This window comes from Garra rufa, chromosome 12, assembly GCF_049309525.1.
Source record: "Garra rufa chromosome 12, GarRuf1.0, whole genome shotgun sequence".
Taxonomy (NCBI): domain Eukaryota; kingdom Metazoa; phylum Chordata; class Actinopteri; order Cypriniformes; family Cyprinidae; genus Garra; species Garra rufa.
The window spans coordinates 2,254,310-2,277,586 of record NC_133372.1 but is presented as its reverse complement, the minus strand read 5'-3'; the positions used below and the strand labels follow the sequence as shown (position 1 = coordinate 2,277,586).

General features: G+C 35.4%; 1 protein-coding gene across 1 annotated transcript in view; it reads right to left on the bottom strand.

Moving 5' to 3' along the window:
• The window catches only part of LOC141346791 (plexin-A1-like), a 43,081-nt gene extending 20,142 nt beyond the window's left edge, over nt 1-22,939 (bottom strand). The window contains exons 1-9 of the mRNA XM_073851749.1: nt 22,858-22,939; nt 20,403-20,592; nt 18,688-18,781; nt 17,706-17,939; nt 14,164-14,307; nt 11,840-12,074; nt 8,587-8,729; nt 8,230-8,486; nt 229-295 (exon numbers count right to left, since the gene is read on the bottom strand). Of these exons, the coding sequence (XP_073707850.1) occupies nt 229-295; nt 8,230-8,486; nt 8,587-8,729; nt 11,840-12,074; nt 14,164-14,307; nt 17,706-17,939; nt 18,688-18,781; nt 20,403-20,592; nt 22,858-22,939 (1,446 nt within the window). The remainder of the gene's footprint in view (nt 1-228; nt 296-8,229; nt 8,487-8,586; nt 8,730-11,839; nt 12,075-14,163; nt 14,308-17,705; nt 17,940-18,687; nt 18,782-20,402; nt 20,593-22,857) is intronic.
• Nucleotides 22,940-23,277: the final 338 nt, after the last annotated feature.

The following is a 23,277-nucleotide window of genomic DNA, read 5'->3' as shown; positions in this document are numbered from 1 at the left end:
TTAATCAATTTCTAGCATCTTTGATGAACAAAACAGCAGTTTATAAATGTATACAGGTAAATAAATGCATTGAAATTGCATAAATATTATTGTGTCCAACATAATATAAATAGAACATGTGACACAGCCTCTCTGTAAGCAGTAAACAAGGCCAGGAAAGCTATCTTTTGTTAGCAGAGGAACCATATAGTGAGTGAAATTGCACAGGATACAGTTCCTTCCACTCACCTTAAGAAACTTGTAGAGGAGGAAAGTAAACCAGTTTGTTAGCATCTTCTCAGCCACAGATTCAGTCCTGAGGGGGAAACAGAGTAAAAAATAAATGTCAAGGATTTATTTACTTGGGTGTCGGAGTCCCTGAGGTAACCTTTAAGAGCAGGAGAGAGATGCTTTGAAGGCTTCTTCATTCCCCAATTTCCCAAGTCTCACAACAAGAAAAACAGCCATTCGGATAACCAACATCTTTGGAGGGGGGGATGTTGTATTAAACTCCCATTTGACATCAAAGTGCCACGGCCGAATTATTCCAGCAGCGGTGGTGAAGCGCAGCTCAGGGAAAAACCTTCAAAGGACCCGCACGCAAATAATTTAGCATTAATAACAAACCAAAGCGCTGCTCTCTTCCCTCGCAAAGCAAACCACTAAACTTCATTAAGAAAACACCAATTAAAAATATTCCGTATCTTCTGTCATTAAACAGAAACCTGGCGCACAATAACAACCCTCCGAAAAAAGTCCCTCGGAATGAGGCTAATTACACGGCTTGGTAATTAACGGACCTTATTAGCGCTAATCTGCTCACGGCGCGCGAGAGGAGGCGTAGACGAGGATTCTGGTGAAATATGTTTGTTTTTACCATCTCTGCTGAATTATTCACTCCTTCTGATGCCAAGACAGATGCAGAGGAAAACGATAAGCTCAATGTGAACGACACACCGTGAGGAGTTATTAAAAAAACCTGAGAAACGGTTCTGGAGGGGTGAAAGATTGAGATTTGACTGCTCACATTTATTTGATCTTCAGGTGATGTTTGTCATGTGAGAGAGAGGAACAGAAACTGTGAACCGACAGAGGAAAAAACACTCTGAAGCTGAACTGCATGAGAGATCGGTACAGAGAGAAGAGAACTGTCATTTTTTTAAATAGGGGAGAGCGGGGCACAACCTAACACTTTTTGAATTTCAAAGTACAGAGTACAATTTTTATCCACATTATTTTCACACTTGTCTAGTACAAATATATCGCTTTGTTTCATATTTACAGTATATATGTTTTTTGTTATTTACCTCAAAAGAAAGGAAGTGAAATGTGACAACATGCCCCGTAGGTGGGGTACATTGTAACATCTGAGGGGCACGTTGTAACACGACCATATGACAGCTTAAAATGTTATCTGATCGAATGAAAAAAATATACACAAACTAAAATATTTTGTCAGTAAAATACATGTGTTAACTTTTTCAAGTGAAGTAATGTCGTTTTTTTTTTAAATAAAAATAATCTAATTTTGGAGTTTGACAATGAACACATCGCAACAATGCTTTGAACGGCCCTGACTGCAACACACAGCTGTACAGTAGTTCAAAACAATGTGGACAAATAGATGAAACACATTTAGACATTCAGAAAAACACTCCCCTCCGTCCACACACAGCTCTCATAGAACACAACACACATAAACCAGCCAAAATGCTTCACATTTCTTGAAATAATAACTTCTGAACATTAAACATTGATTGTCAGCCTTTATTCACCTGTTTCTTGTGGTTTCTTATCAAAATCCTTAGAAGTCAATAGTGTAAATTGCATCGCTAATGTCACAGAATATCATAGTTTAATAACAGCGGGGCATATTGTCACACAGTGTTACAACGTTCCCCATCTGTGCCACCGGAGTTTAAAACAGGTTAGTGTCTTCTGCTGGTTTGCAAAGCATTAATAAACTAAACTGATAAATAACAAATTGGAGATTAAAATAATAGCAGTTTTGTCTAATTTTAAATGAATACTAAAAACTGAAATGAAAAGTTTACTTCAGCCAGAAATGTACTTTTACTATAGTAAAATAAATATTCAGCGATATCTTCAAAATGCTTTTGAATTTTGGCGCTCTTTTTTTTCTGCATAGTGTTGCTATGGCAACTAGTAAATAGCGTAAATTTGGTTATGCTAGCATGTGTGGAAATATTTGAACCATGCGTGTTACAATTAACCCCGCGTTAGGTTGTGCCCCGCTCACCCCTATTTTTGAACATGTTTTAGGTATGAATCACACAAATAATAAAAATAGTGCTGTTAAACGATTAATTGCATCCAATATTTTTGTGTTTGCATAATATAAGTGTGTTATATAACTGTGTATATTTATTATGTATATACTGTATTTGTATTGTGAAAAGCGCTATACAAATAAACTTGAATTGAATTGAATATATAAAACACATATATTATACATATATTCACATGTATATATTTATATTCATATAATTGATATTTAGAAATATTTTTATATGTAAACATAACATATTTTACTTAAATATATACATGTGTATTTATAAACACAAAATATAAGTTTGAAAGTTTATTAAGTTTAAAGTTTGACTGTTTTAAAACTAGTTTAAAGTAGTTTTAAAAGCTTAGTTGATGTCATGTTGCTAACACGATTAGCATGTCGCTAGCATGTTGTTAGCATAATTAGCATGTTAATAGCATGTTTCTAACATGATTACCATCTTACTAGCATGTTACTAGCATGCCGTTAACACCATTTTATCATGATTAGCATGTTTCTAGCATGGTTTAACGTCATTTGCCAGTTGCTAGCATGATTAGCATGTTACTAGCATTTTAACATGATTTACAAGTTACTAGCATGATTAACAAGTTACTAACATGTTAGCATGTTACTAACATGATTAGCAAGTTACTAACATGATTACTAGCATGTTGCTAACATAATTTGCAAGTTACTGACATGTCACTAGCATGTTGCAAACAAGATTAACATATTGCTAGCATGATTAACAAGTCACTAGCATGTTATTAGCACGATTAGCAAGTTAGAATGTTTTAACATGCCACTAACATGTTGCTAGCATTATTAACATGTTACTAGCATGCTGCTAACATGATTAGCATGATGTTAACATGTTACTAACATGATTAGCATGTTGTAAACATGTTACTAACATGAATAGCAAGTTACTAACATGCTACTAACATGATTAGCATGTTGTAAACATGTTACTAACATGAATAGCAAGTTACTAACATGCTTCTAGCATGACTAGCATGTCACTAGCATGTTGTTAACATAATTTGCAAGTTACTGACATGTCACTAGCATGTTTGCTAACATAATTTGCAAGTTACTGACATGTCACTAGCATGTTGCAAACATGATTAACATATTGCTAGCATGATTAACAAGTCACTAGCATGTTATTAGCACGATTAGCAAGTTAGAATGTTTTAACACAATTAGCATGTTGCTAACATGATTAGCATGTTAGCATGTTACTAACATGATTAGCAAGTTACTAACATACTTCTAGCATGACTAACATGTCACAAGCATGTTGCTAACATAATTTGCAAGTTACTGACATGTCACTAGCATGTTTGCTAACATAATTTGCAAGTTACTGACATGTCACTACCATGTTGCAAACATGATTAACATGTTACTAGCATGTTGCTAACATGATTAACATGTCACTAACATGTTGCTAGCATGATTAACATGTTACTAGCATTTTGTTAACATGATTAGCATGTTGTTGTTAGCATGTTACTGACATGATTTGCAAGTTACTAACATGCTTCTAACATGACTAGCATGTCACTAGCATGTTGTTAACATAATTTGCAAGTTACTGACATGTCACTAGTATGTTGCAAACATGATTAACATGTTGCTAGAATGATTAACATGTCACTAACATGTTGCTAACATGTTGTTAGCATGATTAACAAGTTACTAGCATGTTATTAGCATTAACACGTTACTAGCAAGTTGCTAGCATGCTTTTAACATGCATGTTAGCATTTTACTAACATAATTAACAAGTTACTAACATGTTAGCATTATTAGCAAGCTAGTTTGAATGAGCCTGAAGGGATTAGAAATAGTACATAAAAAGGAAGTTTGATTGAGCCTCAAGGGATTCTGTGAATTTTGACAGTTGGGGTTTAACTAGTCTTGGCTCATTTGAACATTCCGTCAAAGTAAGTTTTATTCGTAATTTTCAGGAAAACCGTAAGTCCAATCAGTAAAAAAAGATATAGCTGGAGTCAGATCAGTCTGAAGATCTGGGCTGAGTTTGTAGAGTTAAAGCTCTAGGAGGAGTAGCAGTTAGAAATTGTAGTCTCAGAAGAAAAATATTAAGTTAGCATTTCAGTAAGGCTTTCTCAAGCCAACTTAATAATAAATATGCATGGGTAAATAAATGCATTAAAGTAAATAAATGTAGTAAAAGGCAAATAAATAACGATAATGCTCAAAAAAAGTAAGCCTATTATAGACCACTGACAAATATTACAGTGACATTATTTTAATGACGATTAAACCATTTCTCATTACTGTAATGGTACAGACACCTCAGAATAGAATTAGCATAATTTACATATTAACCGATTAAACAAACCACTCTCATAGTCATTTCTACTGTAATCAGTATGAAAAATTCTTAATTGCCATGCAAATGATGTCACGTCTTAATGCTCCTAAAAATAGGCTTCATTTTCTGTATGCAAATGTTTTCTCCAATTAATCTTGGAGTAAATAGAAAATGTCCTCTAACATGCTGTTATTAGATACTTTCGTGGTAAATAAAGCCAAAGACGAGGATTTGTACTGTAGATGAAACACAGAAATGCAAAAAGCCATTTGATTTGTTTTCTGTGATATTGATTCAAGACTGGCACGAGCGAAACGAGAGATTACAGCAGTATGTTCTGACTAAAGTCATCAACTCCTCCACGTCTCGCCCTCAGTCTCTCATCACGTCTCTCCGTCTGCTGTCACGTCCCCTCCAGGAGCTTCATCTCCCACAGTGCTCCTCCCTCACGCCGGCGCTCCGCGGGGAACGAGTGTGTGCTCAGGTGTGTAATATCATCTGACAGAAACAGAGGGACGGACGCGAAAGGGCAAACCGAGAAATGGAGGGATGGAGAATGATAATGGGAGAGCAAATGTGACCCCTAGAAGTCAAACTCATCCTCATCATTTTCATCATGTCCCCATTAACACTGTGTCCTAACCAGATGCGACATGGGAACTTTTGAACGTCAAGTCATTAGAGTGCAAAAATTGATTTTCTTAATATTTCAGCACAAAGATCTAAAGATTCAACAAGAAGCAAAACTACATAAGACATTAAGTCTTGGTTATGCTGAGTTTATGCTTAAAACAATAATAAAAAAACATCTGTTAATGGGGTAAAAATACATTTGTTTTCTACCCTGGCCATATTGTCAAATTTCTTTTCTCTGTTTTAATCTAAACTCTTTTAATTTTGATACATTAGGGCTGTCAAGCGATTAATTTTTTTTAATCTAATTAATTACATGATGTGCTGATTAATTCATCTAATTAATCACAAATTATTTGCACATCAATTATGTCATTATTGTGTTAAATGTGAAAATTATTGGATAGATATTAGCAAAAAGTAGCTTTAGAATGAAACATTTTGATTCAACCGTGAGCAAGTCTGGCGGTTTCATTCAGAAACAAAGTCACTGAATCATCAACTCTTTCGATTTGTTCAAAACTGTGGATTCATTCAGTAACAAATCACTGCTGTGTTTTGCTTCTACTTTGATTAGGGTTTCAAGCATGTAGTGTTGAAACCCTATTGTAATTTTTAGAATAGCTAAGGATCAGCAATCTCCATGTATAACTGATTGTGCAGACCAAACCGTAAGTTGTAGAGACCTGAAACTTGGAGGGATCGTAGTACTCACATTGGTGAAAACGTCACCAAGGCTCGTCCCTGATGGGGGCGCTACAGTGATCAAAAGTACAAAATCGGAATTCCTGGCTCACGTCGGACAAAGCGCATGCTTTAGATTCGATCGTAAGCATGGTGAAATTTTCGGGTTTTTGGATATTTAGCATGCTAGTCCTGAAGAGTGAATATCAATAATTATATAAAACAGGTGCTTGAACAGCGTTGAATTTACAACTCACCGTCACAAAGGGATGCCAAAAAGTTGATAAGGGGTACGGCCACTTTTAGTAAAATGCATATAACTCCTGAACGGAATGAGATACCTTTGCCAAACTCAGAACTAGGGTTGTGACGATGAGGAAATTTCCCCACCGGTTAATCGGCATGTGACAACACCGGTAATACCGGTATCACCATGGGGGTGGGGGTTTCCTCTTTTCCTCTTTTTTTTTCTGCTTTTAAATAGCTTATAAATGCATGCGTATTATACTTTCACTTTCAGTTTTGCGGGAACTGGCAAGTCGGCGTCAATTGTTTGAATGGACGACAACGAAACCACAAAAAAAAACTTTTAACCCAAAATATTGCCAAACAGGTGCTTTTGCATTGCTTTTTGACACTAAATCGTCCGCCATTCTCTTTCTGTAAATTCGACTCTCGTTGTGAGGTTTTATTCACAAATTTCGGTAGGAGCTCGCACAGATAGGCTAATTAACACGGCCAATTCACCATCAGCAATCACACTCCCTATCCAAGCACTACAAGAGAATCCCTTTAAATAGCCAAGCAGTCTTACCTTCATCATCTCTTGTTTTCAGCCTGTTTTTGGGCAGGGGGAGTGCCCCGGGCTCGGGAATGATTACCAAGCTCGGAGCCCTCTCCCGGACAGCATGCCAAACACGATTAACTTTTACGCTGTTTATTATATGTAAGCGCGAACTCGTGAACTCCTCACGTGATAAATGAAATATGACGCATTGTAGCTATGTTCAGTTTTAAATTATAGTGCATGCTCTCGTCTTAAGTAAATTATTTAGAATGATATTTTCCATTCAATTCAAATAAATATTTAATAAAAAAAACGAATACTTAAAAAAAAAAAAAAAAAAAAATTGTGGGGACGGTGTCACGGTGGAAAAGTGATGTCACCGGTGTTGCGTCTTAAAACCGGTAACACCGCAAACACCGTCTATCGTGGCAAGCCTACTCAGAACACGTATGTAAGAGCTTACTCTGAGGTCACAGGGGAAAAATGCGGAGCTTGGCCACTTGGTGGCACTAGAAGAGGGCTATAACTAGGCAAAACATTTGTCTTATCAACATGAAAATCGTCTTGGTCCAAAGGCCGCAAGTGTCTATAAGGACATTTGCGTATCTCTAAAAAGCATGGCCGCCATTGCCTGATCAAGTTTGAGCACCTGTTAGACAAGGTTAATGGAGGCCGATTGGAACGAAACTCGGTGGGCCTGTTTGACTCATAGCCTCAAAGATCTGTGAGAAATTTGAAATAAATCAGCCACTGGGGAGCGATATATTGCATTTTTCAAGGGCGTGAACATTTGTACATTGCGCGGTTTTTCGCACATACATGCGGTATTTGTATCACATGATAGAACTCCTCATTCCGAACAACTTTGCCTCTAGAACCACTGATGTCAATGAAACTGTTTGTTAAATGATTGTGAAAATGTAAAAACCTACTTTTGCAAACTAGTCTTACATTTTGCCTATAATCTGGGAAAAACACACTGCGGCACAATTCTCTGGATTCTCCAGGTCAATAATTATCCAAAAAAGTTGAAAATTTACTCTACAGGCTTGATACATTTTGTAATTTTTTTCATATGTGCTTAAATGTCTTAAAGCGTTTGAACCCTGGTAATTGCTGCTTGCAGCTATATTTGGAACTATTTTTGTTTGCAAAATTGAGCAAAAACAGACATTATAGTGTCTAAAAGGTACAACAATATTAACTTCCTGTTTATTGAACTACTGTATAAAATCAATATCACATTTGCAACTGAAAATATTCAGGGGAAAAACGCACTCTTGCTTATATGATATTGCTAAACTATATCATATGATATAAATATAAGACAAACCCATCTACGGTCATTTATTGCAGGTCTGGGTGGGGCCCTACTTAGTACCTCATGTCATTCAGTGTCTTGATTTAAGAATATTCAGATATTTGTAATGGAAAACAAGACAAAAACACTGAGGAAGCTAATAATTTTTTGCAGTGTAGTACATCTGATGTTCAGTAAAACTGTACCTTCGCAGCAGGAGTTTGGGGTGGTTCTTGCTCTCCAGGTTCTTGTCGATGAGGTCGGACAGGAGCTGTTTCAGGACGCCTGTCGCATACTCCATCTCACCCTGCAGGGCGCTCATGATGAGAGATGCCACGTTCCCACGGTCGCGCATGGAGAATGAGCGCTGGGCCTCTAACGTACGGATAAACGTCAGCAGGAAATGCTTCTTATTCAAGAGCTGGCCAAACAGAGTCAAAGCTTTCTCTACATTCGCTGGAACCTGAGAGAGACGGAGACGGGAAACACTTCAATCATCTTGTACAGTTCAGACAAAAGCATTAGACAGGGTTAAATCTAAAGGATATCTGTATGGCTCGTACCTCCATCTCCTTCAGCACCGGATGGTCCTCTATTCCAGGGAAAAGCACTCTCATGGCGTACGTTCGGTAATCCAGGAATGGGATTCCAGCTCCATCTAGATCCTGAGTCAGCTCATGGATATCAGTCTGCAGCTCTGCAAATGCTGGAAACACAGGTACAGAGAAAATTGTGTCATGCAAATATCCTTCTCAAGAACCACTGAGTGGAAGCTAAGATCTTCAGATTCCCAACAAAAGGTTCTAAAAAGAAGAAGAAAAAAAATGTAGAAAATGTGTTTTTAGAATTTCAATCAGAATTTCAGTCTGCAGGGATGTGCTTAAAGAAAAAACCCCCAAAGCAACAAAGTAAACAGTCATAATACCCAAGCACCCAAATACAAACGTTTTAGAAAACACCCTGGCAACATATAAGCATATGTATTGGCCATTTTTTTAAATCTGCCTTTGTCCGATAAGTTTTTCTATTTGAGTTATGAGAGTTGGAAGGGGACTTTAATTTTTCAGCAGTGCCTGAGCAGAGAGGCAAAGGATTCTCTGTCTTCATTATTTCATTAATAATTTATTAGACACGACTGTTAAACTAAGAAAGTAAACGGTATATAAAAAAGTATTTTATCATTTGTTTATTCATTATGCAATATTTATTTGAATTGTTATTAAAGTGACATTACAGTAGTTTAGGTTTTTAACCATTTTTTACTTGTGAAAAATAATTTAATAGGATTCCTTAATCAAAAAATGCTTTATAAAGTATAATTGTGACTCTGAACCACAAAACCACAATAAAATTTATACATCACCTGAAAGCTGAATAAATAAGCTTTCCAATAGAACAATATTTTTTTTGTGTTTTTGGCTATTGCTACAAATATACCCATGCTACTTAAGGTTTTGCAGTCCAGGTTCACAATTTTGTTTATTTTACAGGGTTTTTAATTTAACCCTTGATTGGAAGTTTGATTGGCAGGTGATCTGACCAATCATAATGTAGAATCTTCCATTTTGTTTGACAAACAAACCAACTGTTTGCAAAAGAGGTGCAAAAGAGAGTTAAAGAAAGTGTAAGTCAATGTAAAAAAAGTGTGCAAGTGTTAAAGAACAAACAAAGAGAAAGAATGAAAGAGAAAAGAAAGAAAAACATCATGCAACAGAAAGTGCAAAAGAAAGAAAATACATGAAAGAAACTGCAAGAGTAAAAACTAAATTGAAAGAAAGAGCAAAAGAAAGGACAGAAGAAAAAGTGCACAAGAAAGCAAGTTTAAATGTGCAAAAAATGCAAAAGAGCAAATGAAAAAGAAAGTGTGAAAGTGCAAAACAAAGAAAGCATCAAAGAAAGAGTGAACGAAAAAAAAGAAGCTTGAAAGAAAGCAAAACAAACCAAATGTTTATTTTGTGCTATAACTAGTAATGAGGAAGAGATGATTGGTTGACATGCCGCTTGAACAACAATCTGTTATAACACATTAAAGACCCACAAAACGATATTTATTTTTGAATTTCTTAATCATTTACAGCATTTAAAAAGCTGACACACTTGGTTTCATACCAAAAGTAACCTGCTCTGTCTTGTCTGTCAGCATAGAACTGACCAATCAGACTGGAGATTTCTGATTTGAGATGGCTTTTAAAATGATTGGTCTGATGGCCACATGGTCCTAACGCTGTCTCCGCTCCGCTCCGCCCCTCTTATAAATCCAAGTGGAATATTAGGAATACTTGCTTTTGTTCCCAAACTTCTGATCCAGTCTGCTACTGCTGCCACTCACCTAATCAATCTGGATGTTGTGGTTATTTATTGCCTCTTTTTATTCATCCTGGAGGATGTCTCATCACTTATCAGTGACCTGTCACTCTCACCTCCTGCTATCCATCTCTTTTATCCTCTCTTCCCTGTCCTCATCCCTCTCTCCATGTCTGGAGACAGACAAGGTCGTCACCTCGGGCCCGACAGAGACAGATAATGGGCGACTCGTCTCACGCCCTCGTGACCGCGGCGGGAATGAGATGGGCGTTCGGTGTGCGTGTGTGTATGATAAATGATGTGTGCATCATGAGGTCACCGCTAACAGGAGACCAGAGAAAACAAAGCTAATCAGAGAGAGAGTGAGAGAGATGGCAAAGAGCAAACGGAGGAGGAAGATAAAATTAAATGAGGAAAACCAATTGCGAACAATTGAAAAAGATTGAGGGAGAGTGATGAGATGGAGAGAGCAAACAAATTAACCAAAGAGAACAAAGGAGCAGATAAAGAACTAACAAAAAACAACAAGGAAAGTGTGAATAAATGCACAAAAGGAAAGAAAGAAATAAAAAGGAGAAAAAAATCATGAATGAAAGCATGAGTGCAAAGAGAAAGCAAAATAAAGTAAATGAAAAGAGAGTTAAAGAAATTGTAAGTCAATGCAAAAAAGTGTGCAAATGTAGAAGAATAGAAAGAAAGAGAAAAGAAAGAAAAACAACATGCAAAAGAAAGAGCGTGGAAGAAAACAAAAGAAACTGCAAGAGTAAAAACAAATTGAAAGAAAGCAGCAAAAAACGGAAGACGACGGAAGAGTGCACAAAAAAGCAAGTGCAAAAGAGTGCAAAGTTAAGTTTGTAAAGTGCAAAAGAGCATGCAAAGAATGCAAAGGAACAAAAAGCATGAGTGCAAAAAGAAAGCAAAAGAAAGTGAATGAAAGCATCAAAGAAAGTGCAAAAGAGAGTTAAAGTAAGTGTAGGTCAATGCAAAAAAGTGCGCAAGTGTGAAAGAATAGCAAGAAAGATAAGATAAACTACATGCAACAGAAAGTGCAAAAGAAAGAGTGTGGAAGAAACCACATGAAAGAAACTGCAAGAGAAAAAACAGAATTGAAAGAAGGAAGGAGCAAAAGAAAGGACGGAAGAAAACGTGCACAAGAAAGCAAGTGCAAAAGACTTTAAGTTTAGTTTGAAAGAAAAGAAAGAAAGTTAAGTTTGAGAAGTGCCAAAGAAAAAAAAAAAAAAAAGCAAGTGCAAAAGAAAGTGCAAAAAAGCAAATGAAAAAAGAAAAGAAATGAAAAAAGAAAAAGTGAAAGTGTGAAAGTGCAAAACAAAGAAAGCATTAAAGAAAGAGTGAAAGAAAGAAAATAAAGCATGAAAGAAAGCACAAACGAGTGAAAGTGTGAAAGCAAGAAAGAAAAGGTGTGAAAGAAAGAAACCGTGAAAAAGCATGATAGAGCGCAAAAGCAAGACACATGACTGGTGAAATCCAAGGATGTAATGATTGCCGTTTTACCCTCTTTGCACTCCAGGGCGACTCTGGACTCCAGATTGTGCATCTGTAGCTGCAGCCGTTTGAGCGTTCGATCTGCGTCACGGGATTTGCGCTTGTATGCGATCAGGATGATGATGATGACGAGGAGAAGAAGACCTCCTCCACCTCCGATCCCGATGATGGCGGGGAGCGTCAGCAGGCTGTCGGAGTAGATCTGCAGAGTTCCTGGAGAATAGCGGAAACCTCCGGCCAGGACCTGAACAACACACACATTATAACTCACACCATGACTGACAGCTGTCAAAACAGCCACCACACTTTTTCTTTCTAACTAAATAATAATAGAGTTTGGTAAAAAGTCCACAAGTAATAGTTCTTGTAATGAAACAGTCATTAACTCCTCATTTCATATGCAAAAAACAATCTAGAAACTTATCTAAATTAAAAGATAGAAAGAAAGAAAGACAGAAAGATGAAAGATAACATGTTTGCATATGAAATGAAGAGGCGTTGCTCTTCATTACATATGCAAAAACTCAGCCAATCATAACAGAGGTCATTTACATGTGGAAAACAAGCATGTTTAATTGTAAATGTCAGAGAGAGTGGAAAATAGACATAAAAACTAAACAATGATTTTTGATTCAAGAAACCTAGACTATAACAATAAAAGTACCTCAATGAAAAATGTAAAATATATAAAATGAGCAACTAAAACAGTTGTGACTACAATAACAATCTATCCCACAATCCCCAAATCAGCACCTAAAATACACTCCAAATTTAAACATATGTCAAATAAAATTGCATCTTTAGAGGGTCTTGAAAGAAAGAAAGAAAGAAAGAAAGAAAGAAAGAAAGAACGAATGAAAGAAAGAAAGAAAAGCATAAAAAAGTCTATTTTGCATATGAAATGAGGAGGTGGTGCTCCTCATTTCATATGCAAAAACTCAGCCAATCATACGAGAGGTTTGTTTACAGTACATATAGAAGACCAGGATGTTTAATTGTAAACATCAAAGAGGATGGAAAGTACACTCCAAAATTAATGAAATTAAATCTCTCAAATAAACCTGCATCTTTACAGGGTCTTGAAAGAAAGAAAGAAAGAAAGAAACAAAAAATAAATAAAATAAAGACAAACACTGTAAAAAAAAATGCTTTTCTTACTTAGATTTTTTGTCTTGTTTCCAGCCAAAATACCTAAAAATTCTTGAATCAGGAACGATTTTCTAAGTAAAAATTATTGTCTTGTTTTTACTAAAAACAAGACAATACTTGTGTTGAAAATCCTTCCTGATTCAAGAATTGTTAGATATTTTAGCTGGAAACAAGACAAAAAAAATTAGGTAAGAAAAGCATTTTTTGCAGTGAAAGCATGAAAGAAAGTGTATTTTGCAATTTGCATATGAAATGAGGAAATCATTTCATATGCAAAAACGTTTTGTTTACAGTACATATAAAAAGACCAGCATGTTTAATTATAAACATCAGAGAGAGTGGTGGAAAGTGTCTTGGAAAATGAGCTACTAAAACAGTTTTGACTACAATAACAATCTATCCCACAAAGCCATTGTGAATGTACCTCACAGCACCACCTAAATATACTCCATAATCACATCATCTCTCAAATAAAACTGCTTCTTTTAGAGGGTGTTATAGGTATAGTGTTGGTAAACACAGTTGTTGGTCCCTGTTGCCTCTGGTTAAACACATTCTTCAAAATATCTTTCTTGTGTTCAAAAGAAGAAAGAAACTCAGGGAGATAATAATAGTGTAGATCATATTTGACTGGGTTTAAGGAGGCTAAAGAAGTCAAACGGGCTAGTGTGAAGTTTTATATCATGAGTAAAGCGGTAGCTAAATGGCAGTCTCTTGCTGTCACACAGCTTCGATATGGGTCACAATATATAGGTCGAGGACAAACATGTGGGTCAAAGCGTCTCTGTCATTCTCCCTTCAGGCGCGTCTCACACAGAAAGAGAGCAGACGGCTTGGGAAAAAACATGGGAGAGATGTTTTAATAACTCCGCCATTCAAAATATAATTGAATATGCATGTGCAGCAAATAAAGACAGCTATTTAAAGATGAAACTGGCTACATGTAAATACAGATCTGTGTCTCAGATTCTTTGCAAACTCAGTGTAAATAGATACAACACAAAACCCCAGAGACCTACGACAGAAACTCCCAGCAGTAATCTGATGCTGAGAAACAATGGGCTGAAACGCAGAAGAATACAGCTGAATGAGAGAACGAGGCATAGGATGAGACACTGTGATAGTCGTGGGAAAGAGAAGATAGAAAATGGAAGAAGAGAAGGGAATCATCGCATGACACTTACGGTGACTTTATGTTGGCCGGAGAGGTCTGGCCATTCACATAGCAGCTGAAACTCTGATACGGTTAACACACACGGTTTGTCGCCAATCAGAACGGTGTAGTTCAACCTGTAGTTACCAGCAGCCGAAGGAATCAGATTCTTGCCCTGAAACACAAACAAACAAACAGATGTGTTCATTTTCATCATATTATATGCAGAACTTAATCCTGAAATACTCTGCCAGTGTTTCCTACTAAACAAATGTACAAAAACAACCAGTAGTTAGACTTTTATGACTTATAAGAGTCTGTTCTTTTAAATGAATTAGTCTCAAATTCATATTTGTTAGGAGCCAAGCACAGCAGGTGTGATGGCACCTACTGTATCCATTAGCATTCTTTTTCTTCTGCTCTGGAAGTCAATGGCAGCCCATAGAACCGCTCGCGGGAAAGTTGTAAAATTTGGCACACTGATAGAGGACAGTCCCAACACCAACCATAGCAAGTTTGGAGTCTTTACCTCAAACTCTCTAGTGCCACCACTTGTCCAAAATTTCAATCATATTATGCTAATAACTTTCGAATCGTAAGGTTAAATGATAATTTTTTCTCTGAATCCTTGGGTCATGCCAAGTCCAAATTTAAAAAATCGTAGGGTTTAGCTTTTTCAAAGTTGTCCTAGACGGTTTGCCTGATGTTCACCAAAATTGGCTCAGATCATCTAAAGACGATGCTGGCAAAAAATTATGGAATTCAAGTTGATTAGTCGAACCGTTCTCGAATAACGTGCAAATGAATTCAATGAAAAGCGTGCATAAATTGATGTGAGGCTATATCTCCGCAACAGTTTGGCGTATTGAGACTAAACTTGGTGTGTGTTATAACAAGCATGATCTGAGGCTACCTGTAGTGTTTTGCCACAGTGCCACCTAGTGGTCAGGAGATATGAAAAATGGCACAGATACCAATTATTCCATGATTGGCCATACTTCCTGTCCTCCATTTTGATTTTGTTTACAATTTACTTTTTCAAACTCCTCCTCAACAGTTGGTACAATTTTCATCAAAATCGAATCAGATCATCTTCAGACTGTGCTGACATGTTATGGATTTTTGTGTAGCAATGCAACAAATTGGCATCATAATTGCCGTTTGCAGCTGTATTTGGGTTAAAATTGGTTAAATTGGTTTAAAACTCACTAAACCTGAAGTCTTTAAACCAGTCTGCGCAATTGCAGTTGCTGTGCCCTATTTTAGTTTAAGTAGAACATTAAAATATATTTTTGTACATAGTATTTGCACCTTAAATTGTTAAAGAACCAGAATCTGAAGTAGAAACTAATTCTATGAAGCAGTGTTGTTAACTAAAACTGAAAGTAAAACAAATATCTAAAAACATATATTTGTAGATATTTTGGCTGGAAATAAGACAAAAATCTAAGTAAGAAAATATTTTTTTTTGCAGTGTACATGGAAATTATATTATTTTCTTGGGATATATATTCAATAAAATAAGTTTAAGTATTAAAATACCTAAAACAGAACAAAATATAAAGCTATTTTTCGACAGAAATAAGTAATACAATTATTAAAACTTAAATTGATAAAAACAATGAATTAAAATATTAAATTTAAATATTTAAATTAAAAGCTAATTAAAAGGCACTATAATAGCAGTACTATAATAATATTAATCATTTAAAATAACATTGCTGTGAACTAAAATGGTCAAATTCCTATGCATTTGCTCAACCAGATTTCCAACACACTCTCTCTCTCCGCCCAAGGGGCTTATGGGAAGGCAAAACCTGGAGGCAGAACCATGCATAAATATTTGCATGCTTCATTTAGAGACGTGTGTTACTAAAGGGCTCCATTTAACAAGTAGACTCAACTCATACTGCGCATTACCCAGAAGGGTTTGCATGGGAAATTGAATTGCAGATAATCCAATGCATGTAATTTTTCTGAAATTATTTAACGCTGTGCATGAGTGAGGCAGGACCTCAAAACCACACGAGCATTTTAATGAACTAGGTTTCAGATTTTCCAGAAGTAAATGTGTCTTGCTGGATCAATGGACAGGGTTTCTAAATGGTTGCCAGGGTGTTGCTATGCAGTTTCTTATTGGCCCGAGTCTTAAGAGTTCATTTTTAGGTTTCCACGATATTCTGATGTCTAGAAATGGCTCAGGATCTTCCTTCAAGTTTCATTTTTGCCAGCCACCATGTGAAAATTACTTCTTAGAAAAGTAATAGCACTTTATGACCTGAACAATCATCCATGTATGTATCACAAAGGATGTTAAATGAATTACATGTAAAATGCTTTGAGACATTTTCAATTATCAGTGTATCTGCATTACTCGCACTATTTAGACTACAAATTGTTCTAGATTAGTACACAAATTGATATGCACATATTGAAATAGTGTACTATTTTGTGTTATTTTATGCTGATGATACACTGGGCAACTTTTTGAGCAATGTTGCCGGGCAACTTTGGCAAATGTTGCCTTCAATGGGCACCCAGGTGGGATATAAAGCCCACGACTGATCTAAATTATTCAGATAGAAATTTGTTACCTATTCTCAATGGGAGAATTGAAAAAAAAGTTGCCCGATTAAATTGCTCAAAAAGTTGCCCTGTGTATCATCAGCCTTAGTGTATTATATTTTAATTATTTTAAACGTTTTTATTTTTACATTTAATTTTTAGCTTAAGTTGCAGCAATTTTGTTGTTTTTTTTGTCTTCTTTATTAGGGTTTTTATTACTATGTAGCTTCATTTAATCAGCTTTGATTTTAGTAATTTTTGTACTTTACAATTTTTTTTTTTTAAGTTTTAAAAATTTAATTTTATTTCATTTCAGTTTTTAAAAAGTTTGATCACTTTTTATTTTAGTCTTAGTTTATTTTAAATATTTTATGTTAAACTATCTAAAATGATGAAATGACATCTAGCAAATAAAGCTTTTTTTATTGGTCTTTTATTTATTTTCACTTTTTTTTATTTCAAGTAACGTATGGTTTTAGTTAACTATAAAAAAAAACTCTATAATACTATCCTGTACTACTTTACTATACTGCTATTCTCAAGCACGGTAAAACCAGTGTATAAATCTAATAACAGGTGGCCTTCCAGCATTACTCTATTTTAATTTAATTTAATTTAATTAATCAGCCATTGACTGATAAAATGGCTGCTAAAATAAAATAAAACCTTCTCAAGTTTTTATGACGTTTTTACAGTTTTATAGCTTCTATTACTTTCAGTCTTAGTTTATATTATTGCATCAAGTTAAACTAAATGAAAATGATGAAATGGCATCTAGCAAAGTTTTTAGTTTTTTTTAAACTAACTATAATAACATGCTTGAGAAATTTCACTCCAGTGCTGCAATTCTCAAGCACTGTAAAAACAGTGTATAAATGTAATAACAGACATGCAGGTGGCCTAATACTTCCAGCATTACTCTAAGGGGAATATTATGCTGAAGAATAAAGAAATACAATATAACCACTCCAACAAGTGTATTTAGATCTCCTGTCCACCCGCTCTCACCTTCAGTATGAGAGGAGATCCCGGTTTGAGCTCCAGCATGGACGGACCGAAGGGTTCAAACACAGGGTCGGGATAGAAATTGAAGGTCTCGTTCACCACCAGGAGCGTCTGAACGTTATCCATGATGAATCCGATCTCATCCGGCCCACTGCCCACCTCTGAGAAACCCCTTTCGGACCCCGCCACGGACGGCACCAGACACACCATCACAGTGTTGTTCAGCACAGTGCAGTTCTGAGAAAGACAGCAGACCATCAATGATTACTGAAGACACTAACACTGCTTAAGAGCCATTAAAGAGAAGACAAGAAGTAGAGAGGAGGAAAAACAGCAGCCAGAGCCGTTCAGATGAGCGGGTCAAGGAGACGAAAAGGTCACGCTGGCCCTGCGGGACTTTCTCAAGGCTTTATAGAGCCATTTTATGTTCTATATCCCGTCAGCCGTTGACATTTTAAAGGTTAAACTGGGAAAAGGTGATTCAATGTCACATACACGCAAAGAAAAACATGCGCAGGCACACAGACCTTCGGTTGAACACACTTGTTTGTCTGTTCATGCTGCTTTTAGAGCTGAGAAAACACTATAAAACTAGTCTAGACTCTAGCAATTAAAAGTTGTGTTTTTGAACTGCATTTATTTGAACAAAAATTCTGTAAAAACTCTAAAAATTGTGAAAAAGTATTACAATTTACAATAGCTGTTTCCTATATGAATATATGTTGAAATGTAATTGATTCCTGTGATCAAAGTTGCATTTTCAACATCATTGCTCCAGCCTTCAGTATCATGTTTCTTTATTTGCTGCTCATGGAACATTTCTGATTATGAATGTTGAAGATGCTTAATATTTTTTTTCAAAATGCTAAATCAAAACAATAAACCACTGCAAAACTATTGGGTATAAATATATAGAGAAAGGAAGGAATGATGATGATAAACCCAATAATAATAATGATTATTAATCTGTATGGTAAAGACTTACGTTGACTGAACTGATGCTGCCGTATTTCGCTCTCATCTTGGGCTCTCTGATGGTGGCGAGGTTGCTGCCAGTCACTGTTAATGGAGTTCCACCACTAAGAGAGAGAAAAACAACAATGTAAACCTCAAGAAAACTATTAACCATCCATCAACTCAAACAACATTTTCATTTCCTTCTTGCTTAAAACAAAAAAAAGATCTGCCAATGGGGGCAATAAAATAATCTGCCTTTGATTTTGGTTTAGCCTTTGATTTAAAATAATTTTTCTTACCCCATTTGCACATTTAAAGCAAAAACTAACAAAATTTGGGCTTTTTTTTTTCAGAAAACAAGACATATCTTAAGTCATTTTACTTGTTCAGTAAATGCATCCTAATTCAAGAAATGTTAGATATTTATACTAGAAAACGTGACAAAAATACTAAAGGGGAAATTTTTTTTTGCAGTGAAGTACGTCATTTTAAACATGCTAAACTCTACCATTACCAAGTTTGGGGTGATTTAAAAAAAAAAAAAAAAAAAACTTTTATTCATCAAGGATGCATTAAGCTGCTCAAAAATGACAGTAAAGACATCTATAAAGCAACAAAAGATTTCTATTTCAAATAAAAGCTGTTCTTTTGAACTTTCTAATCATCAAAGCATCTTGAAAAATAAAATCTATCACAGTTTCCATAAAAACCTGAAGCTGCACAAGGGTTTTCATCAACATTTATAATAATCATAAATGTTTCTTAAGCAGCAAATCAGCATATTAGAATGATTTCTGAAAGATCATGTGACTTTTGAAAGATCAAAGACTAGAGTAATGATGCTGTAAATTCAGCTTTGATCACAAAAATAAATTACAGTTTACAATATATTTGCATAGAAAACAGCTATTTTAAACTGTAATAATATTTAGCAATTTTAGTGTTTTTACTGTATTTTTGATCAAATAAATACAGCTTTGGTGAGCAGAAGAGACAACAAAAATATAAAAAAATTACTGACCCCAAACTGTTGAATGGTAGTGCAATTAGATTAACCCTCTGGGTCTGAGGCTATTTTGGGGTATACATTTCCTAAAACATATTTTGTGATCGAAAGGGAATATGCGTAGGAGTGGAAATGACCCATGAATATTTAGCAATTCACACCTGAGAGACAAAGAGCCCAGCCCTAATGGTCCATTATTAAGACTCTGACTATTATGTAAGAAAATGAGAATGCATTTAAATAGCCATGTTATTATCAGTATAACTAGTCAGGATGTTGTAAACAACCTCACATTTATTTGCAGTGTAATAAAATAAACACATTAGACATGCAAAGATGAAACAGCTGTTTTGTGAAAGGTGCGTTTGAGTGTTGTAAATTGTAATATTTCCACAATTTCCAGCATAAAAGCCAACCGCTGAAGTATTAACCTGCTTAACCTGTCTCTCTTCACACCTGTCTCTCTGTCTTTCATCACTTATCTTTCTTTCCCTGGATGTGAGATGGTTTTTCGCAGCTCTAGACGTCAGTGTGAGTCTGTGTGCAGCATTTCTCTGCCGTCAGATTCATGTGTCTGCAGGCTGTGATGTTAGTCAAACCTCCAGAGACGGAGCTGCAAACGTTCACGCTAAAGCACCTGCGAGCTGCACTAGTGGACTGTTTTCACTAGTCCACTCATATAATCCACTGATTCAAACCTAAATGGTGAAAACACATTGTGTGTTAATGAGTCTGACCTGGCGATGCTCCAGTCGGGCTCTATCTTCAGGATGGTGGGGTCGTCCGTGTAGTTGAACTTCACCTCTGGGTTTCTGAGTTCGGCCGCGTTTATGTCCACCATCACTGGGGTCCCGCCTGAACCCAAACCCGCCGGAGTCACACATACAATCTCACGGGGGCTTCGCCTGTCAAACAGAATCACAAAACCTCAAGATTTATTTCTGTTCAAGGGCTCAAATCATGGAAAACTGCAACTGCTTGGTCTTAAATGTCTGATGTACTGTCAAAATGGTAACATTTACAACTCATCAGTTTTTGGTTACTCAATATATGGGAGTTATGTCGCAAATATTGTGCCAATTTATTTCATTTCATAAATTGTATGACTGTAAATTTTTATTTATGCTCTTATTTATATCACCACATATGTGACCCTGGACCACAAAACCAGTCATAAGGTTAAATTTTACAAAACTGAGATGTACACATCATATGAAAGCTCAATAAATAAGCTTTCTATTGGTGTATGGTTTGTTAGGATAGGACAATAATTGGCCGAGATACATCTATTTGATAATCTGGAATCTGAGGGTGCAAAAAAATCAAAATACTGAGAAAATCACCTTTAAAGTTGTCCAAATTAGGTTCTTAACAATGCATATTACTAATCAAAAATTACATTTTGATATATTTACAGTAGGAATTTTGCAAAAATCTTTATGGAACATGATCTTTACTTAATTTGCTAATGATTTTTGGCATAAAAAAAATCTATAATTTTGACCCATGCAATGTATTTTTGGCTATTGCTACAAATATACCCCAGCGACTTAAGACTGGTTTTGTGGTCCAGGGTCACATATATGGGCATTTTATTGGTCATTGGAAATTGAAAATCTCATCAGAAAAAGGGAAAATGCTGATTAACAACTAAACTGTGAGTGTTATAGTAAACATTGTGCTAATTTTAAAAATGCAAAACATTTTATATTTTTTTGTTCTATTTAATTTTCATTTAATTTAAATTTTTATTTTTTATCAGCCGTTGACAAACCCATCAGAGAAAAGTGCAATTGCAAATGCAATTCAGTTATTCACAATTCAATTATAACCGTGAGTAATATAATAAGTATTGTGCTAATTTGTTTAATTTAAAAATGGCACAATTTATTTTATTTCATTTTATTTCATTTTTTTATTATTTCTATTTGTATTATTTTATTTTATTTCATTTTATACATTTTATTTATTTACTTTTTTTATTTTATTTTATTTTTTTCATTTTATTTATTTTTTTCATTAATTTATGCACAATTGTAATTGTATTTTATTTTATTATTATATTTTATTAGCCATTGACAAACCCATCAGAGAAAAGTGCAATTTCATGCAATTCAGTTATTCACAACTAAATTACAACTGTGAGTAATATAATAAATATTGTGCTAATTTGTTTAATTTTAAAATTTTACAATTTACTTTTGTTTATTTTTACTTTATGAGCCACTGACAAACCCATCAGAGATAAGAGCAATGTAATGCTATTTAGTTATTCACTACTAATTTACAAATGTGAGTAATGTAGTAAATATTGTGCAATTTATTTCATTTACAAAACTGTGATTTTATTTCCTAGAATGTGACCCTGGACCACAAAACCAGTCATAAGGTTAAATTTTACAAAACTGAGATGTATACATCATATGAAAGCTCGATATATAAGCTTTCTATTGATGTATGGTTTGTTAGGATAGGACAATATTTGACCGAGACACATCTGATTTTGAAAATCAGGAATCTGAGGGTGCCAAAAAATCTAAATACTGAGAAAATCACCTTTAAAGTTGTCCAAATTAAGTTCTTAATGCATTTTACAAATCAAAAATTACATTTTGATATATTTATAGTAGGAATTTTACAAAATATCTTCATGGAACATGATCTTTACTTAATTTCCTAATGATTTTTGGCATAAAAGAAAAATCAATAATTTTGACCCATACAATGTATTTTTGGCTATTGCTACAAATATACCCCAGCGACTTAAGACTGGTTTTGTGGTCCAGGGTCACAAATATTTTTTCTATTCTATTTCTATTTTGTGCACATAATTGGGCATTGTATTAGTCTTTAGTCATTGAAAAACTCAAAGAGAGGGGAAAATGTTGATTAACAACTACAATACACCTGTTTTTTGTGCAACAAAGCTTGACTAACATTATAAGTGAACATCACGAAAAAAAAAAAAAACTTATAATAAAATGAAACATATGTAGAATTTGATGCATTTGAGATTCCAGAATAAGAACAATAAAGCAAACTCATTGACCTGAACTGCATCTGAAAGCAAGAATGAAGCCAAGCGTGCAGAGTATGTGACAACACTGTTTCATCAGGTTGCATCAGGTTTGGAGGTTCAAAGATCACTCAGAGTGAAGGCACCGAACATGACAGACTTTAATCTGATCAAACCAACACATGCACGACTGACGGCGCGTTTAGTCATGTGACAGATAAGAGCTAGATGAGATTCAGTCTGAAAGCTTGTTCCCATGTTTGATCAGACATGCATGTGCGTGTGTGTGTGTGTGCGTGTCCTCTGTGTGTGTGTGTGTGTGTGTGTGTGTGTGTGTGTGTGTGTGTGTGTGTGTCCTTCAACACTTGCTGTGTTGCCTAGGCAACAATGTTCACAACACACAGTGGTGAATCCTGCTGAGTTCTGGACATATTTTGACAGGACTGTCGTCACATTGGTGGAGAGGCGGGTTCAGACACACACACACACACACACGCTCACATCAATCATTTCTGTTTGCTTTCAGACCTGATGACTAAAAGAAATCAGTGGCTCTGAACACCTGATGACAACACCGTTTTAAATTTACTGCACAA